Raw genomic sequence first — 17001 nt, forward strand, 5'->3', positions numbered from 1 at the left:
CCCGGGACTCCCAAGCCCTATCCAACGCCCCCGTCCCCTGACCGCTCAACCCCCAGAACCTCTGAACCATCCAACCCCCCCTGCTCCCTGTCCCCTGATCGCCCCCCAAGACCCTCGGCCCCTTATCCAACCCCTCGGCCCCAGCCTGGCACCCTTAACACGCCGCTCAGAGCAGCATGTCGGAGCCTGCTGTGCTGATCCGCCGGAGTGTGCAGCCCCGCCCCCCAGTGCACTGCTTTACTGCGTTATATCCAAATTCCCGTTATATCGGGGTAGAGGTTTACATACAAAATGATGAAGTCTAAATTAGCTGCTACTACTCAAGAATAGAGATCTTGGAGGCATTATGGAAAACATCCACTCGATGTGCAGCAGCATTAAAAAAAAGCTAACAATGTTAGGAACCATTAGGTGCCGAGCCGCAGCAGGTAATTTGGGGGGGGCGGGGCTCAGGGGAACCAGTCCCCGCCCCAGCTCACCTCCGCCACCCTTGGCCTGAGGGGAAGCCGCAGCCTGCTTCTCAGCCCTCCATGGCTTCCCGCTGAACAGCTGATTCGCGAGAAGCCGGTGCGGGGGGTGGAGAAGCAGAGCAGGGCGGTGGGTTCAGGGGAGGAGGCGGAGGCAGAGTGGAGGTGAGCTGGGGTTGGTCATGGGATGGGGAGCTGCCGGTGGGTCCTCCAGCCCTGGAGCACCCAGGGAGTCGGCGCCTAAGGCACCACTTTTGATGTGATCAGTGGGGGAGCGGCTGCTCCCCCTGCTCTCCCCCAGCTACGCTCCCCTGCCCCTAGGAGCCAGTGGGACCTGCTGGATGCTTCCTGGGAGCTTCCCCAGGTAAGCACCGCCGGGACTCCCCACCTCGCCCCCCGGCAGGTGCCTCTGGCTCTAAAGGGTGGAGTGGGCACCCACTACAGTGGCCAACGAGACCCTCCTGCCCGGTTCTGGGGTCAGTCAGGGGACGGGGAGACGGTTGGATGGGGCAGGGGTCCTTGGGAGGAGGGCTTCAAGGAACATGGGGGGGGGGTTGGATGGAGCAGGAGTCCCGGGGGGTGGGGTTGGGCAACAATGCCCTCGTGGGGTGAGGAGGGAACCCATTGTTAAGATTTTGGCAGCTCATCACTGATCTGCACTCACTACACCACTGGGAGGGCTTGCAAGAACTCTGGAGGGCAGGATTAGATTTCAAAAAGATCTTGATCAAGTGAGGAATTGGTCTGAAATCTACAAAATGAAATTCTGTGAGAATAAGTGCAAAGTGTGGCATTTAGAAAGCAAAACTCAAATGCACAACCACAAAATGGGGAATAACTGGCCAGGTGGTTGCATTGCGGGCAAGGGTCTGGGGTGCTAGTGGGTCACTGATGGAATGTGAGTGATGCAGCTGTGAAAAAGGCTCATATTGTTAGGGGTGTATTTACAGGAGTGGGGTATCTGAGACACGGGAGGGAACTGTCCCGCTCTGTTCCGCACTGGTGAGCCCTCAGCTGGGGAAGTGCGTCCAGTTCTGGGTACTGCACTTTCAGAAAGAGGACAAGTTGGAGAATGCCCATGGGACTACAGCTCCCAGCATGCCCTGGGAAGGGCAGGCCGCGCCATAGGACTACAGCTCCCGGCTTGCCCCGGGCCCGGCAGGCTGGCCCCTCGCGTGCCGTTGGTCCGGACAGGCCGGAGGGCGCGGAGCCGGCTTGGGGCCCGATGGAGGCGGCTCTGCCGCTGCGCCCGGTCTATGTCTGTAGCCCAGAGTACCTGGCGCTGTGCGACTCGCTCTGCAAAGTGCCTAAAAGGGTGGGTGAGCGGGGGGCCCTGTGGGGGGTGGGTAGGGCACTGTGGAGTGCGGGGTGGGGAGCTTGGGGGGCGGGAAGGTTGGGGGGCAGGATAGGGCGGGGCGGTGTGGGGAGCTGGGGGGGCACTGTGGAGTGCGGGGTGGGGAGCTGGGGGGCGGGAAGGTTGGGGGGCAGGATAGGACGGGGCGGTGTGGGGAGCTGGGGGGCACTGTGGAGTGCGGGGTGGGGAGGTTGGGGGGCAGGATAGGACACTTCGGAGTGGGGAGCTGGGGGGGCAGAGTAGGGCACTGTGGAGTGCAGGGTGGCAGGGTGGGGATGTTGGGGGGCAGGATAGGGCACTGCGGGGTGGGGAGCTTGGGGGGGCCTGTTGTGGGCAGGGTGGGATGGTGCAGGGTGGGGAGCTGTGATGGGCTCGGTGGGTAGCTTGAGGGGTGGGGTGGGGAGTTTGAGGGGGGTCCTGTGTGGGGTGGGGTTTCTGGGTGGAGGTGGCAGAGGGTGGTGGACCCTGGGGAGCAGGTTGTGACTTTCCCATCCTAGCTTAGAAGGGTCTGGTGTAATCCAGTGGTCTGGGAGTAGCAGCAGGGCGGGTATAAAAACAGTGTGAAGCACACCCCCTGCCAGTGAGAACATCTGTGTTATAATTGTTATTTGTACATCTGGAGGCCTTTCCGGAGATCAGGGCCCCGTCGTGCTCAGCCCCGCACAGACACATAGCAAGCGATGCTCCCTGCTGCAGAGCCTCAGCTGGCTGAGGGGAAAAGGGGAGCTGCCAAGGGGAAGAGATTTATGTGACAAAATAGCGACATGGGAGCTAATGTACCCCAGAAAGATTTGTAAGGACCTTTAAAACCTGCCTGAGGGAGAAATCGGGAGCAGGGAACCTTGTTTAGGAAAACGGGGCATAAATCTGTTTTGCTTTGATAACGTTTATGTTAAAATCTACTCCTCTTCCCTGTGCTTAACTCCAGAGGGGGGATCTCAGCAGACCTGGCAGTCTCTAGACAAGCTGCTGTTGGGAATGCTCGACCCGGCTGCAACAGATCCCAGACTGAGACAGACCTGGATAAAATCCTTATACCAAACTCTGCACCCCCATGTATTCTGCAAATGCCATGTTCTTCAGAAGAACTATTTCAGGTGTAAAAAGAAAAGGAGCACTTGTGGCACTTTAGAGACTAACAAATGTATTTGGGCATAAGCTTTCGTGGGCTAAAACCCTGATGAAGTGGGTTTTAGCCCACGAAAGCTTATACCCAAATACATTTGTTAGTCTCTAAGGTGCCAGAAGTACTCGTTCTTTTTGCTGATAGAGACTAACATGGCTACCACTCTGAAACCTATTTCAGGTGTGAATAGGAGTAAGATGATGTTCAAGCCTTGTATCGGTATTGCTGTTTAGGTTTTCACAAGGCTGCCTATAACCATAGTTTTCAAGCACTAAACCCATCCAAGTCACACTGGGAAGGAAATCCATATAAGGGTGGGGGAAAAGAAATATTGAGTGATTCCTTTTAATTAAAAAAAAAGAAAAGGAAAACAAAGAAAAAGCTGTTTGAAGCTGCTCAGAGTTCAGGAGTGGTTGATATAGTCCCTGGGAGATGGATCAGTGGGCAGAGTCCAAGTGAGATGGTCAAAGATGCATGATAAATTCAGTATATCACATGGATGTCACCTGTGTGGTATATATAAGGCCCTTTGGGTTTGTTTTTTATTTTATTTTTAATTTCTTGGGATTTTCATTTTTATTAATTTAAAAAAAAAAAAAACCCCTGGAGAAAATAGGTAAAAACTGAAATCAAAGGGCAGAGTGGGGGTAGGGGGAAGCCGAGTCTCACCATGTGGCAGTAGCCTTCCACTCCTTGCAGTGGTCCAGCCCTTTCAGCTTCCAGGACCTAGCTCCCTGCCCTTCTCATTCTACCACTGTGTGGAGGAAGCAGATGGGGCCATGGGGAAGGGCTGAGTTCTGAAGGGGAGCAGAAGGCTGCATCCCTGACTACTGGCCCCTGGTGTACAGAGCCCCTCCTAACCTGGCTTTCCCTTCCACACTGCCACATCTGGTTTCCCTGCAAAAAATTCCTGGGTCCTGAAAAAGCCAAAATTTGGATGAAAATCAGTAAAACCTGAATATATATATATATATTTTTTGAAAACCCAGGAATTTTGTGGGGAAATTGGTAAGGCCCTTCATTATTAGTCTTTTGGTACATAGGAGCACCGTTTAAGTTTAGGATCTCTGACATATCTGCTGTATGTTTGTGTGGAGGTTAGGTTGCAAGTTGTTGGGTTCGGGACATTCTTCTGCATATGGCACAGGCCTACTTGGTAACCCATGCATAACTTGGTAACCTGTGCTCTTATGTTTCTATTCTGTAGGCCAGTATGGTGCATTCTTTGATCAAAGCATATTCCTTACTTGACCACATGAGGTAAGTCACATCATCTATTTCCTGAGGACTGTATGCTAATTGCCTGATCCTGTAGGTCAGAGGTGGGCAAACTATGGCCTTCCTGGCCCTTGAGCTCCCGGCCGGGGAGGCTAGCCCCCGGCCCCTCCCTTGCTGTTCCCGCTCCGCCGCAGCCTCAGCGCACTGTGCCACCAGGTCACTGGCCTGCCGCTCCTGCCGGGCAGTGCGGCGGCGTAGCTGGCTCTGGTATGCTAAGGGAGTGGGGGGTCTCGGGGGGCAGTCAGGGGACAGGGGGCGGTTGGTTGGGGTGGAGGTTCTGGGCCGGGGGGGCAGTCAGGGGATGAGGAACAGGGGGATGGGGGTGGAGTCCCCATCCCCCTGTTCCTCATCAGGGGCGGGGGTATGGATAGGGGTCATGGCAGTCAGGGGACAGAGGATGGGGGTTGGATGCGGAGGGGGGAGGTTGGGTGGGGTCTTGGGGGGTGGTTAGGGGCGGGGAGGTCCTGTGAGGGGGCTGTCAGGGGTCAAGGAGCAGGGGGGGTTGGATTGGTTGGGGGTTCTGAGGGGGGCGGGAAGTGGGAGGGGGTGGATGGGGGCAGGGGCCTTGCTGTTTGGGGAGGCCCAGCCTTCCCTACCCGGCCCTCCATACAGTATCACAACCCCGATGTGGCCCTCGGGCCAAAAAGTTTGCCCACCCCTGCTGTAGGTGCTGAGTATCATCAGCTCTCCAGGAACTCAGTGCCATGCACCACAGTGCAGGATTGGGTCCTGCATTCTGTGCGTTCATAAAACCCATGCACTTAGTTCTTGTGTTGTTGATTTGTAAGCAGAATTTGCTTGTTCTGCTAAATGGACAGTGTTACAGTAGTTCTAACAGATGCGATTTATCATCAGACGTCAGAATCTGATAAGAAAAGTCTTCCAGATACTAAGTATCTAGTGCTTTTTTTTTTTTAAATGTGCCATGCCATCTTCAACTTCTATTAATGAGTGACAGTGACCAAGCACTGATTAGCTTTCCTGCTGCTAGTAGAGCCTGATGGGCAGCTGGGAAACCAGCATAGACCATGTCAGTTTCTCATTGCTGCTTGAGAATAGACTAACCAAGTCTTAGAGCTATTCATGGGGTACAAAGGACTCAGACAGAGGTTTAGAGTACGGTATTGAAGAGCGCTTCCCTCAGGAGGGTGGTGGGAATTGGGTAGGGAGGAAGAGAGGTCAACACTTCTCTTCCAGCGCTTAAGGGAGCTGGTTTATGTGTTCAAACATACTGGACGCCTGTTTGCCTGCTACAGATGATAGAACCTCTGAGCAGTGTCCAGTAATAGCATCTTAAAGGAATCCCAGCTTTTCTTTGAATGCTTGTTCATGTTGATTCCATTCTAGGTGTGCGCATGCCCACGTGCATGGTCGGAGATTTTTGCCTTAGCGGTATCCGTAGGGTTGGCAGTGGTGCCCCATTGAGTGCCGTGCTCATGCGCTGGTATATCAGGTGCCACCGACCCTACGCCCTCTCAGTTCCTTCTTACCACCCATGGTGGTTAGTCGGAGTGCCTTTCTTTGCATTGCAAGGGCTAGTGGTTTTCTTCTTACTGACTTGGAGCCTTAGGGCCTTGTAAATAGTTAGTTTATAGTAGTTAATGCTAAGTGTAGTTAATAGTTAGCAGTTAGAGTCCCAGTGGGTACTTTGCCCCAGGTGAGGCATTCCCGGGTCTCCAGGGTTTAAGCCCTACATGTACTGCGACAGGCCTATGCTGCCTCAAGTGCCTGGGAGAATCATATGTTAGAGATAAGTGCTTAATTTGTTAAAACTTTCAGCCCTGCATGCAGAAGGAGTGGGATATTCATTTACAGGCTCTCCTCATGGAATTTGCCCTTCATCCAGCTTCTGTGCCATCCCACCAGGACTCGCTGAGGGCCTCGGTGTGCTCCCAGCACTGGGCTCCATCCAGCACCATTCCCTGTCACCGGTGCCCAAAAAGAAGGCTAGGAAGCATGGCTCCCTGACATCAGGCAAAAACAGACATGAGCCATTGGGCAAGGGACCCACTTCGAGCCATGCAGCCACTCTGGAGCCCCACACTTGTGCCTCCCCGGTCGGGACCCTTAGCCCCTTGAAAGATCCACCACTGACTCCTGGGAGCGGCATGGGACCGAAACCCCCAGATGGCACCAACGCCTTCACAAGCTTCCCTGGAGCCAAGAGAGCAAAGGCCTCTGCCTGCGCTGCTGATACAGCATGTGCCTCAGAAACTAGTAAAGGCTCCCCTCGGGGGCAAGCCAGCTGCTAAGACCCCTTGGGGCGGTAGAGTGCCACCGATCCCCCGAGATGAAGCGGCACTCTCCACCTCCATGCCGCAGGTCACCGGAATAGCAGCCCAGACCCTCTGGGACTTGCCCTAAGTCACCAGCACTGTGATTGCGGTTCCCAGCATGGATCGCCTAGAGGAAGGTGCTGGTCTCCGTATGACCGGCACTGTTTGCCCTCCCACCAGTTGTTCTCTCAGCGAAGATTCCGGCCGCCTGCCTCATGTGTTCCCTGTTGTGTTTCTGGTTCCCCCGGCACCAGTTCCCTCGATACCGGCACCAATCCCCTTGCTCCAGGCACCAGTCTCCGACAGCGACAGTCAGCAAACAAACTCAAGCATTGATAGCCCCACCGTGGTCACCGGAAGGGGATTCCTCTGGCTTGGAAGCTCAGTTCAGCCCCTTGCCTAGACGGCACTGGCGCAATGGCCTTATTGCAGCCCGGCCCAGCAAAACACCCTAGGGGCCAGAAGCACTCATTTTCAGGGTGCAGTCAAGAGCAACGCACCAGTCACCTCCCAGGATTCATTCTGCTCTTTTCTCAACCATCTTCGTCCCTTCTGTTTGGCCTGGTCCCGAGTCACCTCAGACCGTTGGGTGCTGGAGATAGAGTTTTAAAGTTACACCCTGCGTTTTTTGGCCACTCCTTCCTTCCAGTCCCCATCCTTCCCATCCCTCTTCAGGGACCCTTCACATGAGCAACTCCTCGTTCAAGATGGGCGGTGGAGGAGGTCCCTCAGGAAATGACAGGGAAGGATTCCACTCCCGTTATTTCCTAATCCCGAAAGCAAAAGGGGGCCTCAGGCCCATTTTGGACCTGTGATGCCTCAGCAATTCTCTCAAGAAGTTGAAGTTTAACATGGTCTCTCTGGCCTCCATCATCCCATCCCTGGATCCAGAAGACTGGTACGTTGCCCTTGGCTTGAAGGATGCATATTTCCATATTCCAAGGTCACAGACGTTTCCTCCATTTCATAGTGGGGGGAATGCCATTTCCAGTTTACAGTGCTCCCCTCTGGCCTCTCATCGGCTCCAAGGGTCTTCACAAAATGTATGGCACCAGTGGCCACTTACCAAAGACATTGAGGGGTCCAGGTCTTCCCGTATCTCGACGATTGGCTCATCAAGGGCAGGTCTTGGGAACAAATGCAGAGAAGACTCGATCTGGTGCGTTCCACCTGCCGCAACCTGGGCCTGTTGATAAATGAGGAAAAAATCCAACTTAAGGCTAGTCCAACGCATGAAGTTTATTGGGGTGGTTCTTGACTCCACACGAGCCAGAGCCTTCCTTCCAGAGGCGTGTTTTCAAGTTATGTTGGACATGATCTCCCATGTGAAGAACCACTTGCTCACCATGGTTCACACCTTCCTGCAGTTGCTGGGCCACATGGCCACCTGTACATACATGGTCAGTCATGTCCAGCTCCACCTGTGGCCTCTTCAAGCATGGCTGGTGTCTGTTCCCCCCCCAACAGACACCACATACACCGGGTAGTCAGGGTGCTGGATCACATCCTGTTATCCCTGAAGTGGTGGTTGAACCCTGGGTTGATGTTGCAGGGTATTCCCTTCATGGCCCCGTCCCCGTCGCTGACCCTGGTTCCAGATGCTTCTGACCTGGACTGGGGATCCCTCCTGGGCAAGCTCAGCACTCAAGGCCGCTGGCTGTGGGACGATCTGGCCCTTCACATCAATGTCAGGGAGCTAAAGGTGGTTCGCCTGGCCTGCCAGGCTTTCTTGCCCCACCTGAGGGGCAAGGTGGTGCAGGTCCTCACGGACAATACTGTCATGATGTATTACATCAACAGGCAGGGCGGAGCCAGGTTGTCAACCCTTTGCCAAGAAGCTCTCAGCCTTTGGGATTTCTGTGTGTGGCATTCCATTCATCTGGAAGCTGCGCACCTGCCGAGGACCAAAAATGAGCTAACAGATTGCCTCAGTAGGACTTTCTCATCTCACCACGAGTGATTGCTCCATCCAGAGGCAGCTAGTATGATCTTCCGAAAGTGGTGAACTCCCCAGGTGGACTTGTTTGCGTCCTGCCAGAACAGGAAATGCCACGTGTTCTCTTCAGTCCGGGGGATGGACGGGGTTCCCTGTCTGATACTTTCCTGCTCCTGTGGTCGGAAGCCCTGATGTATGCCTTCTTGCTGGTGCCATTGATCCACAGAGTCCTCGTGAAGATCAAACAGGACAGGGTGAAGGTTATCCTGATAGCTCCTGAGTGGCCTTGCCAGCACTGGTTTGGCATGCTGCTGGACCTTTTGGTAGCTGTGCCGCTGCAGCTTCCTCTCTGTCCAGCCCTGCTGTCCCAGGAGCATGACAATGTTCTGCATCCAAACCTAGAGGTGTAGCACTTGACAGCATGACTACTGCGTGGCTGAATGCAGAGGAGCGGGAATGTTAGACCCAGCTGCAACAGGTCCCAGACTTGAGTATCAGAAAGTCCTCCACCAGAGAAACTTATCTGGCAAAGTGGAAAAGATTCACATGCTGGGCTTCGGATCGGTGCGTCTGTGCCGAGCACACCTTGCTGCAGGTGATCCTGGATTATCTTCTGCACCTCACATTTCAGGGCGTGTGACACTCTGTATCTCTAGTGAACACCCTGTACCCCCATGTTCATCCTTATAATACAATTGTATGTTACCCAATGCAAACTTTGTCATATTGTATGTCTTCGGAAGGCTCATGATGCACTGAGCATTGTAGTTACAGTAATGTTATAGGTTGTAATTTCATATATGTATTGAGTTATGAGGCTGAAAATGTGTCCTCATGGCTTAAAACAAGCCCAGGCAAAACTCTCCAGGAACAGAGGGGAAGTTCAGACCTCATCAGGGCATGTATGGGACAAGCCCAGCCCAGCCTCACAGGAATAAAGGACACTGGCCTAGGCAACAAAAAATATCTGTTGGACTCTCGAGTGAATCACGCCCCTCCCCCCTTCCTTTGGTCAGTTTGGGACGATGAGGTAATGCTCACCTGACCCTGAAGGGGGGAGGGGCAAAGCCAAGAGAGAAGAAAGAACATGATAAAAGGGAGAGACATTTGCCTTGCTCCTCCTCTCTCTTCCACCTCCATCCAAAGACACCAAGTGACTGAAATGCTGATCAAAGGGGAGAGCCTGGCTGAATGGCAACGAGCCAGCCTGTGGTGAGACGCATCTTAGTGTGTAAGGGCACTGAAAGTGTTAAGATCAGCTTAGAATGCGTTTTGCTTTTATTACATTTGACCAAATCTGACTACTTGTGCCTTGACTTATAATCACTTAAAATCTATCTTTTGTAGTTAATAAATGTGTTTGTTTGTTCTACCTGAAGCAGTGCGTTTCGTTTGAAGCTTGTCAGAGACTCCCCTTGGGATAACAAGCCTGGTATATATAAATTTTTTTGTTAAATTGACAAACTCATATAAGCTTGCAGCGTCCAGCGGGCATAACTGGACACTGCAAGACGGAGGTTCCGAGGGTTGTGTCTGGGACTGGAGATATTGGCTAGTGTCATTCGGTTGCACAATCTAAGTAGTGGCTGGCCAAAAGTGCTCACTCACATGCTGGGAGCAGCTTACATGCCAGAGGCTGTGCACGAACAACTCGGGAGTGCGGATTCTCACAGCAGAGCAGGGTAAGGCTGGCTCCCAGGGTCAAGGATTGGAGTGATCTAGCAGATCACTGGTCCAGATAACACAAGGGGAATGTCACAGCATGTCCCTGTCATTGATCAGGGTTCACCTGGCCACTATTTCGGTGTTCCACCCTCTGTTCCAAGCCAGGTCGGTCTTCACTCACAACATGACAGCCTGGTTCTTGAAAGGTCTGTGACATCTTTACCCTCATGTCTGGAACCCTGTCCCTCCCTGGGATTTGAATCTCATGCTGTCGAGGCTCATGAGGCCTCCCTTCGAACCTCTGGCTTCTTGCTGTTTTCTGTTTCTCTCCTGGTTTAGCTGCAGAGTGTCTGAGATCAGGGCACTTATGTCAGAACCACCCTGTACAGTGTTCTACAAAGATAAGGTCCAGTTGCAGCCCCACCCAGTGTTCCTGCCCAAGGTAGTTTCCTAGTTTCATGCCGGCCAGGACATTTTCTTACTGGTCTTCTTTCTGAAGCCCCATAAATCTGAAGAGGCGTGCAGGTTACACACCCTGGATGTCCGGAGGGTGCTGGCCTTCTGTCTTGACAGGATACGGCCGTTCCAGGACATGGCTGTTTGTTGCGGTGGCAGACAGGATGAAAGGTTGCCCAGTGTCTGCTCAAAGGATTTCGTCCTGGGTTACAGCCTGCATCCAATACTGCTATGAGCTGGCGAGTGTGCCTCCACCGGCGATAATCAAAGCGCACTCGACTAGAGTGTAAATGTCATCAGCGGCCTTCTCAGCTTAGGTGCTGATCCAAGAGATCTGTAGAGCGGCTACCTGGTCATCTGTCCATACGTTTATGTGCCATTATGCGCTGACCTACCAGGCCTGGAATGATGCTGGCTTTAGCAGGGCAGTGCTGCATGCTGCAAGACCGTGAACTCCAAGCCCACCTCCATTGGCACTGCTTGTGAGTTACCTAGCATGGAATAGACATGAGCAAGCACATGAAGAAGAAAAAATGGTTATCTACCTTTTGTAACTTGTTCTTCTAGATGTTGCGCATGTCCATTCCATTACCCACCCTCCTGGCCATCTGTTAGAGTTGCTGGCAAGAAAGAATCGAGAGGGCGTAGGGTTGGCGGCACCTGATATACCGACGCATGATCGCGGCACTTAAGGGTGTGCCACTGCCGGCCCTACGGATACGGGTAAGGCAAAAATCTCCAGCCACGCATGTGAGCGCACGCACATCTAGAATGGAATGGACATGAGCAACACATCTTGAAGAACAACAGTTACAAAAGGTAGGTAACCGTTTTTTCCTCTAGCCTGATGGGGTGGTGCCTGGAAATTCCCCTGTGGAAGCTTTGGGGCAGAAAAGGTGGTGGTGGCCAGTGTCACGGTTCCAGGGCTCGCTGCACATTTGGCCCTTCTCTAGTCACATAGGTGATATGCCCTGTGTCTTTAGCTATCTCTGGGTGAAATCCCATGATTCTCCCACTCTCAGGCTACAATGCCCTGTGTATCAACTGTGATTGCTTCACAGATCCAACGAGGTTTGGCTACTTGTGGGTCTTCTCGTTGGCAGCTTTGACCCATGGTGAATACAATGACACACAGTAGCCTTCTTAGAACAAAGTAGTGTTTAATCTCAACAGTAGGAACAAAGCACAACCAACACAGGCACTGGCTTCCAACTGTCCCCGGGGGTGCTCCACCCCCGGCCCTGCCCCCACTCTGCCTCTTCCTGCCCACACTCCGCCCCTGCCCCACCTCTTCCAGCCCAATTCCAGCCCCGCCCCTGCTCCTCCCCCTTCCTCCCAGTGCCTTCTGCAGGCTGCAAAACAGCTGATTGTGGAAGGCACTGAGAGAGACGGGAGGAGTTGATTGGCTGGGCCACCGGCAGGCAGGAGTAGGGGGGAGGGTGGGGAGTTTGGCTGCTGGTGGGTGCTAAGCACCCACTAATTTTTTTTCTGTGGGCGCTCCAGAGTTGGCGCCTATGATAACCAGAGAAAGGGGTTTTTAACACTGTAAAAAGTCTATGGTCACACATATCCCTCTTGCTATAGATGTAGGTACTGGTAGGCCTTGCTTATCCCAGACACCCCCATCTCTGGGCACAGGGGTTCAACCTACTCCTCTGCCTCGTTCTCTCCTGTTCTTTAAGGACTGTTCTTTGTTCCAGTTTTTCCGACTTGGATCCCCTTCCGGTAGTTTCCAGATTATTGAAGTCTGTCTGGTGTCAGAGGTCACACTTCAAAGTGATTGACACCTGCATTGTCCTTTCTGATGCTGTTGTCCCCTTTTCTTGCTATGTGCAAGCAACCCCCACTTGAATGAATCCCTTGTTATCCAATAGCAAACAACACAATAATAGATCGAACTGGTGGGCATATGATATTCATAAAATATTACAGGTACTCCCTGGTCTTTCAGACCTGATTTATGTTCTCTAAGACAAGGGGCCAATTCATCATTAAAAACAGAAGACCAGCTGGGGAGACTGGAAGCAGGCGGGACTTTGCTTCCTCCAGGGGCGCTGACCAAACACAGAGACTCACAATGGGGCGGAGGGTGAGATCAGACTGAGGGGGATGCATTCAGGAGTTTGCTGTTTTCCATTGATCTGTAACCCTTGTGTTTTGTAGCAGTAAAGTGTGTGTGTGGTAACGCATTCATTTACTAAGCCTGGGTATCCTTGTTTTACTGTGATGTTGCCCCTGAAGGGGTTAACTCGAAAGCAGAGTTCCCATAGCCAGGTGGACTCCGTGGAATTTGTCTAAACAACTAGGGATTCAGGAAGGCTATGAAACTGGTTCTGGAGTCTGGGGGGCCAGACTGCAGGGTCCTACTGCCCAAGATGGGTGTTTCTGCTCTGGGGTGTGCACCTGAAAGTCACAGAGCTCGGTCCAGCGACCAGTCACTCTCCAGACCCAGGGGCTTAGCAGCATGTGGCATCCAGAGATTGGATTCCTTCATAACGGATTGGTGTCTGTTCAGAGAGTGGGACTAGACCTAGTTGTGACACACAGGTGTTATCATGGGTGGTGAGTATCATGGGAAGGGGGAGGCTGTGCCTCCCCAAACAGCGTAGCATGGCTCTGCCCCCAGGCCAGGCCCCAGACTTGCACTTCCCAGCGCTCTGCCCTGGCTGGCCGGGGCTGGCTGGCCTGCCTCCCGCAGGGACTCAGGGTGGCTGGTGCTGGGGCCGTGCTGCCTGGGGCACCGGGACTGCGGGTGGCTGTAGCTGTGCCACCTGGTGCTCTGGGGCTGGGGGCGCTGCGGCTGGGCCACCTGGGGCACCGGGGCTGGGGCCGGGGGCCACGGTGGGGGTGGTCTGTTCTCCTGCGGGGGAAGGGGAAAAGAGAGGAGCGGGAGAGGGGTCACAAGGGGAGGGGCTGGGCCTTTGGCACAAGAGGAGGGGCCAGGGGCTAGCTTCCCCAACGGCCAGGTCATTGGCCACCCATGGGTGTTACCTATCTATGTGTGTGTGACCAAAATGTTTGGATCTGTAGACAGTCAGCCAAACTCAGAGCAGCAGTAAATAAGAGTGAAAATAGAAATGGAATCCAAACAAGGGCAAAAGATTAATTGCAAAGTAATCTGCAGCCAGTGCCTGCAAGTGCTCCACATCAAAGGCAACCATGATAACATTGCCTCGCACCCATTAAAATCAGTGGCCCAGCTTGGAGCAGGAGGCTTTTTTCAGTCAGAATGGCAACCTTTGCTGGGTGCTTTGTGTCCTGTTTATCTTAATAGCATAAGTCGATTCGAGATCCCTAACCTGAGGATCTCCCAGTCAAGTAGTTCCCTCTATACCTTGTGAATCTGCATTACTGCTCTTGTTCCATCCGTCTTGCTAGGATAGTCAAGCCCAAAGTGGCTTCCATGGAGGAGATGGCAAGCTTTCACACTGATGCCTATCTGCAGCACCTCAAGAAGGTTAGTGAGGAGGGGGACGATGACCACCCGGAATCAGTGGAGTATGGACTGGGTAAGGAGCCTTTTTAAGCAAAGATGAATGAAAGATGGTTGTGTTCGTTTTGAGCTTGAAGTCCTGAGCATTTTCCAGTAGGAGCCGTCAAAGGTTTTCTCCTTTTCAGCTTTCTAAACAAAGTCCAATTCTGCTCTGATAAGTGACTGTAAAAATGGGCTGCTCTCACTGCACAGATCTTCTCCCTGTGTTAATTGGCAGAACTACTAGCTTTCACTACTAGCTAGACACAAAACAATGGTTTACTTGGAAACGAAGTGCATTTGATCAGGTATGTTTACACAGCCTGCGGCAGCAAGCCTCCAAACCTGGGTCAACAGACTTCGGTCGGTGGATGGGGCTTGTGCTAGCGCTCTAAATACAGTTATGTAGACACTGCTTTGAAGTTGCAAACTGGGCTCTGAAGCCTAGGGAGGGGGGTGTCTATATAGCTATTTTGAGAGCTCTAGTGAGTCCTGTCAAGATGGGCTGTGAGGCATGCTTCTGCAGACTTTGTAGACATACTCCCTGAGATGATAAAGATGGAGCTCCAAGAGACATTTTGACAAGGTCACTTTCAGGGTAGAACTATACTTCAGTGGCCATGGCTGAACAAAGAGTGACTTAAACCTTATCTAGATTGCACATAGGTCCAGATTCTAGCCATTGGTATAACTCCATCCATACACCTCTAGTGTGGATGTGCAAAGCTGCTATTTGAACTGCTGGAGCTTATGGGTTTCTGGGGGGGCAGGAAGGGGGTATTACACAGTGACCATCATGCGGAACTTGCTGTGTTCCTTGGATCTGAGGCTTCACTTTCAGTTTCAAAGGAGCAGAGGGCGCCAGAGAGTGGTCCATGATATAACCTGTTACAGTGTTTCTTAAGAGGTCTGGAAGCCAGGCTTTCTGAACCAGTGACGCAAAGGGGGCGGGTGTGGGGGTGGTGTCTTCCTCCTCCTCAGTGGAGCATTAACTTGAAAACCTAATGATGGATACTTAATTGCCAATGCCATTAACCTCTTCTCTGCTGTTCAGCATGATTCTTGGGTATTGGATTCTCCACTGGACGTTTTGACGTGTGCTGATGTTCCAGGCGTTTGAAAAGCCATTTGTTAGGAAGCAGCCACCGAAACCCATGCGCCTTGCAGCAGCAGAAAAGGCAGATGTTCAACAAGCTGGGACTGGCTTTGATTTTAGCTCCAGCACATGCAAGCAGGAATCACAGGAATAGCAGGAGCTCAGTGGGCTCCAATCACGTACAGTAGCATTGTGCTCTATAGTGGATTTATACTGCTCACTTGCCTGCCATGGCACTTGCAGCTACTCCTTGAAGTCAGCTCTCTGAAGGGCTTTAGCATTTCCAGCTGCACAGTGGGAGGTGAAGTTTGTGATCTTTGTGTGAGACAGCGGGAGACACTACCTCCTTCCTGATGTTACACTGAGCCTGACTACAGAGTCCCGAGTTCTGCACAAAACACTCAAGGCTCTTCCAAGGCGACAGGTTTAATTCTAGAAACTGGTCCTGGAATTTGTGCTGCTCTGAGGGTCTGTCTACAGTGCATCAGAAGTGAGACTGCAGCACATCGTTGAAATAGCTTTGATCTAGCTAGCGCCAGTAAACAGGAGCAGTGAAGCCAGGGCAGCATGTGTGGTAGCACAGGCTGTAGAAGCCCTCTTGAGTGACTAACCTGTGCTGCTGCAGCTCACTGCTATTGTTTGAGCTAGCAAGAGCAAAGCTAGCATAACGTGCTGCCGCCATACCTCTGATTGTAGTGAAGGTACGCCTTGAGATTTTGGATATGCCTGGAAAGGTCTTCAATGCGTGGGGTGGTGCTGAAGGTGAGAGAGTGGGTTACGTTCTAGGTCCACATCTGCTGAGTTCCCATGATAGTGTTCAAATGTAGAAGGGCTCTGCTTTTGGAGACTAAGGATGTTCTGTGTGGTTGTTGGGCAGGTAGAGGGGTTACAGGTACTCCATGTGAAAGAGGGGAATAGAGCAAAGCCAACCCAGTGTATCTGGTAACTGAACCAGTGTTTGTGTGCAAGTGGGGCTAACTGGCCTAGCACTTGCTTGGCACTGAGCCAGGAGGGGCTCATACAACCTCTGAGTATTCTTGGTCTGAGAAAGCCATTTGGCTTTTAATTCTTTTTTCTGTGGGGCACGGCCCAAAGAAACCCATCTTGGAAAGCCAGAGGGTGGCATCTTCCACATAGACCATGCTCAAAGAAGGTCAGTCCCCTTGCCAGCAGCCTCGCTTTGGCTCCCTACAGTGGCCAAAATGGAAAGCCAGAACTGTGAATAAAGTGAAATGCAGTTCCCCGGTGTACTTCCACCAGGAATGCAGTGATGTTCCCACTGGAGTCTTCTGTCCTGAGCGACGCTCTCTGGTTCTTGCCCGTAGGTTATGACTGTCCAACCACTGAAGGTATCTTTGACTATGCAGCAGCTGTAGGAGGGGCCAGCATCACAGCAGCCCAGTATCTGATGGACGGCAAGTGCAAGGTAGCGATTAACTGGCCTGGAGGGTGGCATCATGCAAAGAAGTAAGAAAACAACTTGTTACTATGTGCTTTCCAACCTGGTATCTGAATTGAGCCTGATTGCTCCTAGCTTTCCACACAAACCATCAGGACGAGGACAAACAATAGCATCCAAAGAGACCAGTACAAATGAATCGGGAGTTTTTGGGGGGCGGGGAAGAGGATGAGTGGGTTGAAAGACAAGAGGCAGCTGGGGAAGAAGTGTTGTACAGTGCAGAGGACTGGGAGCCAGGAGTCCTGCATCTAAGTCCTGGTTCTACCATGGGCTTGGTTGTGCAACGTAGACCAATCCCTTAACTTCTCTGTGCCTTGGTGTCTCAGGTTCTGATAGTACCTCATGTACTTCATTGGGGTGTTGCGAGGCTTAATGCTAGTAAAGTAGCACACTGCTGAGATAGAAATGCACACTGC

The 17001-nt window shown here is 52.5% G+C and overlaps 1 protein-coding gene across 6 annotated transcripts in view; it reads left to right on the top strand.

The window, feature by feature from the left end:
• The first annotated feature begins 1596 nt into the window (after positions 1 to 1596).
• The window catches only part of HDAC8 (histone deacetylase 8), a 127262-nt gene continuing 111857 nt past the window's right edge, over positions 1597 to 17001 (top strand). For 3 of the 6 annotated variants that reach the window (XM_073360604.1, XM_073360606.1, XM_073360607.1), the window contains exons 1-4: positions 1597 to 1782; positions 4155 to 4207; positions 13937 to 14067; positions 16452 to 16593. In XM_073360604.1, coding sequence (XP_073216705.1) covers positions 1693 to 1782; positions 4155 to 4207; positions 13937 to 14067; positions 16452 to 16593 — 416 coding nt within the window. In that variant the 5' untranslated portion in view covers positions 1597 to 1692. The remainder of the gene's footprint in view (positions 1783 to 4154; positions 4208 to 13936; positions 14068 to 16451; positions 16594 to 17001) is intronic. The other 3 variants (XM_073360602.1, XM_073360601.1, XM_073360605.1) reach the window with 3 other exon arrangements.

Source organism: Lepidochelys kempii, chromosome 9 (genome assembly GCF_965140265.1).
Source record: "Lepidochelys kempii isolate rLepKem1 chromosome 9, rLepKem1.hap2, whole genome shotgun sequence".
NCBI classification, from domain to species: Eukaryota; Metazoa; Chordata; order Testudines; family Cheloniidae; genus Lepidochelys; species Lepidochelys kempii.